Below are 11,328 nucleotides of genomic sequence, written 5' to 3'. Positions count from 1 at the left end.
GACATTAAACACACCAAGCATTTTATTTAATAAATTTTATTTATGCAAAGCCAATTCAAAAGTGTTGTGTAAAAGTGAAAAGCTCTTTTTACATATCAATAAAAACTTTTTTTTTTTTTTTGCGCACTGTCTGTGTGGGAAGAGTGAGGATTTGACTGTTTTATTTACAGGAACCCACTAAGTTTGTTTAGAAATATAGACATAGGTATTAAGTCATTCTCATTTTCCCTAAAAGCTAAGTGCTGTACAGTATACAATGGCTTAAAGTGCCCAGATAACCAAGGGAATCCCATGACAACTTGCCTATACAAACTTTTTATGCCCAATTAAGAATATTCTCGGTTTGATGTAATGCTTCTGCCCACTGCTTGTTTTTAGGGTTTTTTTGGGTTTTGGTTTTTTTAAGGGCTTTTTTTTTTTTAAATGTATACAGTAGTCAAATTATATTACTATGTCACACCCAGTATTTCCTTAAGGACAAGAAGTTATGTTCCTTGACCCTCCAGTTCGGCTGCTGCTATATCTGGTTCTTCATCATTGTAAATGTTTTCTGCCTAAAGACACAAAATATTACGTTACAAGCGCTAGACACAATTGTGTTTAAACAATCTTCTACACTTTATAAAGAAAAAACAGGATAATGCCAAGAAGGCACAGACATCACCCCCTCCGTAAAGGGGCCCTCTCCCTGCCTTCCCTTACAGGGCAGCCAGATTTAGGAATGCGTGCGCAGTGGCTAGACTTCAGCAGTTCTCTTCTCACATGGTTTTATTTCAGCGGCGTAAGCATTCGCCATTTCATCACTGGCCTTACCATGAACATTTTATTTGGACTTATTTCAACCTCAGTCTGAACACACAAAAAGAACAGGTATAAAAAACTGAAAGCCTGACCTGTGATGCACATTTAAGTCTGTTACATTTTTTAATTGAAATTATGCTGAAGTGACTTTATTCCACATTTATTTATAAGATAACTGATCAAATTCCTGCAACGTAAGATAATATGAACTAACTGGAGACTTAAAAGGCATCTTGCTTCACATTCAACATGTGGGGGATGAGGGGAAGAATAAGTCTTGGCTAGTATTGGATATAAGTTCACAACTGCCACATTTATTCTTAATATTAACTAGTACCTAAGACTTGGAGTCAGGAATTAGCTAGCAGTTGCATTTATTCAGGTTGGTTTCGTCTTTTTTTTTTTTTTTTCTTTTTCTTTTTTCTTTTGAAAGTCTTACTCTCCAATCAAACAGTGTAAGAAGTACAGGGGACAGGCTACTTTCAGTCGTGGAAGGCACAAGCTGCCCCAAGAAGAACAAGCCATTTCAGTCTCATTTATGCAACAAGCTTCGGAGCACCTCAAGAGCTGCTGCAACACTCACCATTTGCCAGATCTGCATTATGTTGTCCTCTGATACAGAACAGATTACCCAAGGCTCATTAGGATTCCAACTGAAGTCTGAAATCTTGGCAGTGTGTCCTCCATGAATAAACTGTTAAAAAAACCCACAAGCTTCAGTAAGCCATTTCATCTCTAGAGAGAAATCTGTTAAAACCCAAGATTCAGAAGTTAAATTCATCATGCGGATGGCTACACAAAGAAGAACAACTTGCTGCTAGAGATTCACAATACAGCCGGAAAGGCAGCGTGTGTGAAACAGCGCATCCCATTCGTTGCTTATGGGCCAGATGCAATTGCTGAGACAGCATTTCAGATGACAGTTCTTATTATTATAGCAACAACGGACTGACATCGTCGAAATGGTGCTACTTCACACAAGGTTAGGCTGTGAAATCCAGCCGTATTTTATATCCATTACCTCATCTAATTATATGAGCACTTATACAGCTACACAGGAAATGGGGAAACCAAACTATAGGCATTTTTAATTGTTTGTTTCCTAAGGAAGCAAACCAAAACATAAGCCTTTCTCCATCAGTAAGGTTAGCTATATGGGACCTAACTGGTCTAACGCAAGAGAAACAATTTGAGGCCTTGGCTTTACACGTGTTTAGTTATAAAAGAGTACCAACAAGCACATGGCCGAACTGTAAATATGTTTGACAATGAAGATGTGTAAATCATGTCCAGGACAGCTTTGAAAGAAATCACTACCCTCGGGACTGAACAGAGGAAGCCTACTGCAAGTTATAGCAATGGATTGAAAACCAGGGAGGGGAAGAGATTGATGAACCGCTGCAGTTTTAGTAGCGCAGTCATAAGGCATCACACTGCCATACAGCATGTCGGCACACTGAAACCTCAACAGAAGCCTACCAGCAGCTCAGGAGGCCCATCTTCTGCATCCTCTGCAGACTGCTCTTCTCCAATTTTGCTGTAAGAAAGTAGTTTATACTTTTTATTAATAATGACAGTTGCATCCTCTATCAGCTTAACTTCAGAGTTCCTAGCCTTTGTTTCCAGTATTTGCTTTTGCTATTGGCTTTTCTCACTGTCAAGTAATTTATAAGCCTCAGGTATAAAACATCAACTGTTTGGTGCCATCATTACTGAAACAGAATCTAACTTGCGAAGCACACGGAGGCAGAAATCACTTCTTACGAAAGACAGCAGAAACCAATTCTATCAGCAAGACGTCCTCACAGAGAAGTAACATTAGAAGTACTGTGCTGCTTCTACTGTATACCCGAAAGACCAGGTCCGAGTTAAGCAAGCAAGGAAGGCTGGAGAACAGCACAAATCAAGTCTACCAAATAAAGGAGGTCTGCAGCCTTTTTTTTTTTTTTTTTTTTTACCATCTCTTCATATATGCTAAAATAAAGGAATTGCTCTTCACCTTAGATCCCATACGTTAAGCCGACGATCAGTACCACTTGAAGCAAGAATTGTTTCATTATGAGGAGACCAGTGAACCTATTGAAAGAAAACAACTTGACTGGAGCAGTTACTGATTTCTAAAGCATATCCTGAATAACCAGCACCAGCACCTGGCCAGTAATTTTCAACAACTATACTCAATAAATCAGTTTCTTCCAGCACAAAGGATATCCTATAGCTCAAATAGGGCGCTTTAAAAGTCTTAAGATTTCTCAAACTGAACAGCCAACATTATTTCACTGTCACAGATTTACCATATCATGAAATTTAATTGTCTAAAATTCCCTGTTACTTGCACCTACTAAATAGGCAGAGTTCACAACATTAGATATGAACCCAAGTCCTCTCTACAGCAGGACATTTTAAAGAAACCTTCTACCTGTACTGAAGGTACCTGCAAACTCCCAGTATCTTTTTAGCAATAAGTTGTTGACTACTTGCTTCAGAGTCAAGTGGGGAAAGACAGAAAGAAACTATGTGGTACTGTCCGTATTTCTTGAACCAAAATTCACTATTTAATATTTAACAGACTTATTTATTGTGCTTGGTCACCATAAGAAAATCTACACATTCTTGTCCAAGTCAGTACTCTTCTAGTTTTTTCTACAGCTTGTGAGAAAAGTCTACCCACCTGAAAAATTTCATCTTTATGAGACTCGAAAGAATGGAGTTTCAATTTTAAGTTTCGAAGATCCCACAGAGCCACCGTCTGGGAGAAGTAACAAGAAATTGGTTTTACTATAATGGCTATAGAACTATCATCTAGAATACTTATGAATTTAAAGTATAGACAAGTAAAAACCTTGTCAGCAGAACCAGTTGCTAGAATGAACTCGCTGTAAGGATTGAAGGACAGACAGTTGACCTCGGCTGTATGAGCATCTACAGAATGACTTGGCTTGGATGTGGTATTAGATCTTGTGTCCCAGCTGTTGCAACAAAGGGGTTGGGGGAGGGTGAGGGGCAGGGAGGAGAGAGCGAGAGTGAACAAACATAAAAGTTTTCACAGGAGGTTCTTTTTCACTACACTACACATTAGTTTAAGAGACTACATTATTACTAAACCTAAGTCTGAAGCTACAGTTTTTATTCCATAACCTTTCAGTATTTTGTGTCTGTTGTACACAAGCAGTTCGCACCAGGAAGCTGACATACACATTAATTACATCTTATTTTCAAGTGATGTGAACACATTAAATGACATGCAGATTTCGGTGATTCTGCAGCATTACTATAGTTGATTGCACTAAGGAGCTAAATGAGAGCATTCCAGAATTCAGACTTTTTTATCTAAGAGCTCTGGACTGGTCCACTGACAGCACAGAGCAGGCACTATCCAGAAACTGCTTAACCCCAACTTACATCATAAGCTTCTGATCATCCGCCACGGATCCAAACAGAGATTCATGGAGCAGATGCCATGCCACGTCTTCTACTACTGCAGAATGCCCAGTAAAGATTGCTTTCGCATCAACAATTTTGCCTTCTTTTGGTCCAGCACTTATATCCCATAAACACACAGTCTGTAAATAAGAGTCATATTTTATTGTTATGTGGACTCTGACTGTATTACCTTTCAAATGAATACATAAATAATCACATTCTACACATAAACAGAGAGAAGACACTCCTGAAACAGCTGTTTTTGAAAAGGAACACTTAATATGCTGTAAGTGAGAAGTGAGCTACGTTATCAATCAGTTTTCTGCAAATTCAAGGCCCAAGGATTATTTATAAGATCACAAAAGCAATTTACACTTTTAAAGCCCACAAAGAAATTTATAAGCTATTAGTTCAACTGATCTTTGAGAGTCTTACTGATTTATGGTCTCAGACTCAAGCCAGTTTAAAGGGTCGTCATACAACAATTTCTTATAGTTGTCTGCTGGAAAAACATTCTGTTCTTACTTCATCAAGAACATTAGAAAGAACTGGTTGTTGATTACAGCCTGAAGTCAACTGACAGCATTTAGAAATATAATTGCAATATGCGAGAGCTTCCCCACATAGCAATATACAGCTACACTAACCCAGTATTTCTCTAATTATCTATTACAGCATAAATTAGGAGGGGTTGTCTGGTTGGTTGGTTTTGTTTTTTTTAAATAGGGGAAAAGATGTGGTTTTTACATGATCATCTGATGCACTGAGAAGATGTCCACTCAAATTTGAGTTCCATGATAAGCCATAGCCTTCCTTCTGGTGGCCTCTTAATCTAAGGTCAGGATTACACTCTCCACTTGGGTCTGAAAGAGAGGAAATTCCTTCCATTTAGCTTCACCTTGCACATCAATCCATAGGAGCATCATTAGCACCCAAGAACTTTGTTTCCGTTGCAATAATCATATTTTATACGTCAGCCTCTTAGGAGAGAGCTGCTTCTATCAAGATTCTCTTATGCTATTGAGCATAACCAGGCAGTTAAAAAGTCACCAAAGATATGGGCCTTCTTATTCAGATTCCAGAGCCCATCATCTCTCCTCCCAATTACAGTTAAATACAAGTTTTCCCCTCAATGACAAGAGGCATTTTGCTGACATTGGCATTTGTCTGACCCACCTGGTTTTGAAGGATGTTTAGTGTAGTCAAATACCAACACATCAGCAGATGGTGTTTTTGTAGCAATGATGCAGGGATTCTGCGGCATGTAACGAGCACGGTTTACTTCACCTTCATGATTAATTTTAATCTCCGTTTCAATTTTGCCAGTCACAGATCCAAAGCCACCAAACTCTACATTTGTCAGAAAAAGGTCAGTTTATCACATCAACTGTTTTAAATGGGTGAAACAGCATTTCATGCCATCTCCCCCACTCCAAGAAACAATGGTAAGCATCTTATCATAATACTATAAAGCCTATGAAAGACTAGCACCATGTGACACAACAGCATTAACACTTTAGATATTTGGAATCCTCTATGATACAAACTCCTTCAGAGCTTCAGTCTCTATTTGAGGTAGATGTGTATCGGTTTTTCACCACAACTGACAGAGCTGGTAGAAATGCTAGTAGGGATTGTATATCATATTACTTAAGTTCTCCCGAAATAAGAAGTTTCCTCTTTTTAGTCACCATTAACTATCTAGAATTAGTGTGAACTTGTGAACTGATAAGTATATGTCAGCTTTCATATTTAACAGAAAGTTAGAATACCATTAGACAGAACACTTAGCAATGCTGCTGCTAAAACACAATCTAAGAATGCATGCATGCCCACCTCCTTTCTCACTGTCATATTGCGAAGCATCAAACTGATCATCATTGGGAATCTGGACTCTTGCAACAACCAGGTGGTTCTGTTCATCGGACGTGTGTGTTCCCAAAACCAGCCAGTGTAGAGCGTAATCCTTTCCTTCTGGCCTGTTTAGAATAATAAATGCATGGAAAAAAAATTACGTGCTCAGTTCCAGAAGCTTGATAGCTAGCATCAATAACACTCAAGATCCAAACTTCTTCAGGGAGCTAGAAAAGAGAGACTCGCATAAGAGATCCTTTCCTTTGTCACAAGAGACTTGTGCAATAAAGTCAACTAGACTCCAACATAAGCAAGCCAAAGATACAACCAGCAAGGCTAGAGTGACAATACAAGTCAGTAAACATTGCCACTACGGCTTGAAAGGGACAATTACAATTTGTACAGTAGTTAAAGGTGACACTAATACCTACTTTTGTCTTTAATTGCCCTAGCAGTCACACAGTATTGATTTAGAGAACAATCCATACGGCTTTCTATAAAACACAAATACTGAGGACAAGTGGCAACCTATTTTAGTTACTTCTCTCAGAAGCTTTTACCAGTTATTATTTTATTTCAGAAGTTCATTTTTAAACACTGCACAAATCCTAGCTAACTAGAATCAAATTTCTCTTCTGGTGGTTAAATGCAACATTTAGTAATAAGTGAAGGGCTGGATGGACAGTGCCATTTATCTCTGAAAGGAAAAATTTGAACAGTCAAAACCAAGCAACTTCTGCACTCTTGAAAGCAACAAACTAATTACACTGTCTGAATCCAAGCAAACAGGAATCATTCGGGCAATCATAAACCACCGCAGGTATTACTACACCACTTCGAAAGCATCATCATACATTTTGAGGGGGAAAGAAAAATACGGAACAAAACAAAAAACACACAATGCACACGCACTTACTTGCATCAGGAACAGGTGTCCCATCATGTCAGGTGCCATACAAAGAGAGAGTCCTTGCCTTAAATGGCTTACATATTTTGACACTGGATAATTGGAAATACCAGGTTTTAAACTGAATATTAAGTCAATCTGCAAAATACGAGGCAAGCAGAAGTGTTCCTCATAAGGGCTCCACACCCTCAAATCCCCACTTCATTTTCTCCATGCCATGACTAGTCATCTCACATCTCTCAACATCTTCCCCAAACATTCTGGTATACAAAACTAAGTGACCACCAGGTGTAACATCACATACGCAAGGCGGAATTTTAAAGAGGAAAGAGACCATCCTCTGATTATTGCATGAACTTTACACATAAGATATTTAAAAACCTAGCTGTATCCAGTTACAACAACATGACGGACCCAGTCCTTGTCCACTACCTCAATGGAGCCCTGAGTGGTTACTGTGACAGTTTAAGTTCTATAGTAGCTGGCACATAAACAGAATCTATCCCCATCTTCAAAATTCTTCAAGAAATTAACCAGCGAGCCCAAAATTTTCAGGGGGAGGCAGAATAATGGGAAAATTAAAATATGTGAAGCCAACAGCGTGCCAGGGACAGAACCAGAACGTGAAGCACCAGTCTTAGAACAATATCCTCTTAAGTAAGTCCAGACTTAAAACAACAACAACAACAAAAAAATCTGAGACAGATGCTATAGCTTCTACAGAATAGTGATCTGTAAGGCACATGAGTAAAAACAGTCTTCAAGAAAAAGCTAATTCAGTACATAGATTTCTCTGGTCAGCATTAACTGTAGAAGAGTGTTAGATCTCACATATCAATAAATTAAGAAAGATTTCTCTCCTCACACCTCACAACATCCTCTGCTAGGCCAAGCTAGAGTTCTGTAAAGTATCAATTTGTGACTTTTTTCCTCAAAGCTTCTGCATACCCGAAAGGGTTTTACAGTTGTAAGCAAAATAAAGCATTACAAGCTCACAAAGAGGAGTCTAACCCAAATTATTCTTGTCTTGCGTGGTTTTCATCCTCAAGTTACTTAGCAGGCATGGTTAACAGAGGCAGAAAGAGAAGTGGAACAAGCAATTGCACACAGCCTCAGCTCCCGCTTTGCAAACTAAGCGAATCAGCAGCTGAGACCCGAGCCTCCCTGGCGCCTTCCAGACCTCTCTTCCTTTCTCTCACCTGGTCACATCAGGCAACCACTGCACGGTGAGGCTGGGCCACTCCAGAGCATGTGTCATCACCAGGTCGTACAAGAAGGGGGTGTTTTTCTTCCAGATCTTGTACTCCTCGCTGATAACCCGCTCCTCCACCGTGTCCTCCAGCACTGCGGGAAGGGAGAGCGATGAACCAGGGACTCGGCGCCGCCACGGGCCGCGGCTGTACCAGGGAGGGCGCGGGATAGGAGAGGGGGTCCCGAAACGCCCTCAGGGGCGGCCGGCGGGAGGAGAACTGCAACCGCCCCACCCCCGCCACCACCCCCTCGGAAGCTCCTCGGAGAGGGAGCGCGGAGCGCCTCAGCCCCGCCGCGCCCCCCCCGGGCACCCGCGTCCTCACCCCACCGCCCAGCCGGGGAGAGGGCGGAGGGGGGTTTCCTACCTTCTTTGCTCGCCATTTTGGGTGTGCGCGTGCGCGCGCAAGCGAGACGCGGCGCAGGAAGCAACGGTTACGGGCGCCGGAGGGGGAGAAGGAGAAGGGCAGGAGGAGGGCGGGAAGGAAGGAAGAAGCGAGGGCCGCCGGTGAGGGCGGCAAGGGCCCCGAAGGCCCCAACGGCGCTGCCGCTGCCACCCCGCCGCGCGCGGGCTTGCGGACTTCCAACCCGCGCCTCGCGGCCCCGCGCATGCGCCGCCACCGGGCCCGCGGCACCACCGCCCACAGCGGCAGCCAATGGAGTGGGCGGAAGGGCCGCGAGGGCGCGCGCGCGTGCGCGCGGGGCGGACGGGGCGCTCCAATCAGGCGCTGGCGCGCGCTGAGCCCACGCGGGGCGGGGCGGGGCGGGGCCGCCCTTAACGGCGGGGAGCGCGCTGGAGCCCCCTGGAAGCGCTGGCGGGCGGGGGGAGGGAGGCGCAAGGGTGGGGGGCGCCGGTGCCGTGGGGCCTCCCCTGCCCCGAGGGCGCCCGGACTCGGCCCCCGGGGGCTGGCGATACTCCCGGGCGCGCCCGTGCGGCGGCCCCGGGCTGACGGGGTGGGGCGGAGCGGAGGGGAGAGGGCGAGGAGGAGCCAGGCGGCCGCAGAGGCGCGGGGTTTGCGGGCCGGGGGAGGCCGGCCGGCCTGGCCGCGCTGTTGCCGCGAGGTGGGGCTGTAGGTCAAGCAGCTCCGCCGCGGGTACCGCAGCAGGAGCTGGCGGCCGCCTCCGGCTTCACCCCAGCTCAAGGGCGCGGCGGAGCAACCTGCCCGCCCGCTCCAGCCGCTGTCTCAGGGCAGCGGGAGCAGGCGCGGCTCGTACGGCGGAGGCGCGGGCGTGGGAGTCGCTTTAGACGTATGGGTTTGCTGAGCACGACGCGCTCACCAAAATTTTGCCGTTGTCCCAAAATCCCAGCGTCAGCGCCGCCGAGAGGCCGCCGCACAAGCTGCAGGGAGCCCGGCGCACCGCCGCGGCGGGAAGGAGGAGTCTCTCCGCCTGAGCGGTACCCCCGGGCCACACGGGGCCCCCAAACTGAGGAGCGCTCCCTCGGTGCTGCTGGGGCAGATCAGAGTACCAACACGCTATCCACCAGCATCATTCACGCTCGTCTTCCTTGCAGAGGGGACAAAATAAAAATCCAAAATTCTAGAGGTGTTAAATAAAATCCCCAGAATGCTCAGGAGTGGGTGAAGAACAAAACCGTTCTTCTGGCCCTCCTCTTTAACCAATCCTACTTGTTACTGCTGCTCTAAGGCAAGTTTACCAAATAGGGCATCAGTTCATTGCACATGGGAAGTAGAAATTGGGGAAACAGGAGTAACTTTATTATTACTTAAATCATTCATTAGTTTTCACGAACAGAACCCGGGGTACATTCAGAAAGGCGGGGCAATGCAGTCAACGAGAGGGAAATGACTTTCTACAGAAGTGTCCAAAATACAAAATGCAAGATATCCCTTTCCACCAGTGAGAAATTACAATAGTTCAGCCAGCAAAAGAGCAAAGAACAGCCCACATCTTTAACGTCAGTTAAAAAATGATCCTGGCACGAATGAAGACTAGCGCTTAGCCTCGTGGAAACGCACGGAGGCAGCTACCTCCAGGAGACCCCGGGGAACCCGGGGGGAGCGGGGTCGTGCGGCGCTGGAGCCGGCTCTGCAGGGCCGCTGCGGCCCTGGGCCACCGGGCAAGCAGGGGCTGCGCAGGCTCTCAGCGCAGCAGCCTGTTTCTCTGACCCGCGCTCCGCGGTGTACGGAGGTTTGGGGCTTTGGGGGTAAAACGGAAATTTCTTGGAGATCCAGCAGCTACCAGGCAGCCTGTCTGCATTTGAAACAAACTTAAATTTAGCAGCAAAGAATGGCAGTTGACCTGTATTTAGGATGTCTTAGCTAACAAGCCCTAAATTATATTAAAAACTTAGATATTAATCCCACTTTACAACTTGAAATCTGTAAGTAAAAATGGTTAGAGAGGCCACAGCTGAATAGTTACTATTTTTCACCAATGGTGCTGAAGACAACGGAATGTTGCTTAATTTTCTAGAAGAAATGCATGTTTGTGCTATTTGTTAGTTACAGTTAGGGCATGGAAGACACGGAACTGCATTACTGAATCCTCGGTCACATAATATCAGTCATTCTCACAAGAGTTTTAAATTCTGTTGCTGTCTAATCGGGTCAGTGGTACTGTCTGACTGCTGTGGCCAGTGGCACAGCTTCGGTTAAGCAGTCACATAGGAATCGAGCGTACAGCTTTGCCGCCGCGCCTGCCCAGCCTTTCTGTTCTTTTGTTCCAGCTGCCACCAACCAAAAGGCCATTTAATTTAACTGCTTTCTATTCAGCTTGAATGACCAGTGCTTGCCACAGGTAACAGCCTTAACCAGGGCAGATCTTTCTGGCAGCTAATAACACTTTCCAGCAGAATAATGGAAATAGAGGCAGCTAGGAATCAGGTTGGATTCTCCCAAATTCTGCCAAGGATTCAAGGGAACTTTTTGCCTCCAAATTGCACAGGCTTTCTTACCGTGTTGTGACTTACAGTCTTAAGATGAATTCTTGCTTCAGTATTGAACTCAGGGAGACGAATCCTCTACCACTGAGGCTCATATGCCTGGAGTCCCAGAAGGGGAGGAAATTTGCTCTGTAGCGGAGCTCACTGTGCTCAGCTAGAGAGTGGCAGGAGAGAGAGGGGAACACGCAGC

General features: G+C 44.8%; 1 protein-coding gene across 1 annotated transcript; it reads right to left on the bottom strand.

Annotated features, from left to right (window-relative positions):
- RBBP7 (RB binding protein 7, chromatin remodeling factor) lies at positions 1-8,860 on the bottom strand. The gene is made up of 12 exons (XM_087756771.1): positions 8,602-8,860; positions 8,185-8,329; positions 6,061-6,203; positions 5,401-5,574; positions 4,972-5,087; positions 4,204-4,364; positions 3,644-3,770; positions 3,473-3,550; positions 2,801-2,877; positions 2,281-2,338; positions 1,385-1,495; positions 1-554 (listed from the first exon to the last, which is right to left on the bottom strand). The coding sequence occupies exons 1-12, from the start codon at positions 8,615-8,617 to the stop codon at positions 486-488; spliced, it is 1,275 nt and encodes a 424-aa protein (XP_087612897.1). The 5' UTR covers positions 8,618-8,860; the 3' UTR covers positions 1-485.
- Between the last annotated feature and the right edge of the window lie 2,468 nt (positions 8,861-11,328).

This window comes from Nipponia nippon, unplaced genomic scaffold, assembly GCF_047370975.1.
Source record: "Nipponia nippon isolate SJK-2023a ecotype South Korea unplaced genomic scaffold, ASM4737097v1 scaffold_2, whole genome shotgun sequence".
In the NCBI taxonomy this organism is placed as follows: Eukaryota; Metazoa; Chordata; class Aves; order Pelecaniformes; family Threskiornithidae; genus Nipponia; species Nipponia nippon.
The sequence above is the reverse complement of the archived record's forward strand: the minus strand, read 5'-3'. Positions and strand labels throughout refer to the sequence as shown.

Coding starts and splice junctions, on each gene's coding strand:
- RBBP7 (XM_087756771.1), bottom strand. Junction 6,204..8,184: donor TGGTTGCCTGATGTGACCAG/GTGAGAGAAAGG, acceptor TATTCTAAACAG/GCCAGAAGGAAAGGATTACG. Junction 555..1,384: donor TAATGCAGATCTGGCAAATG/GTGAGTGTTGCA, acceptor TTGTGTCTTTAG/GCAGAAAACATTTACAATGA.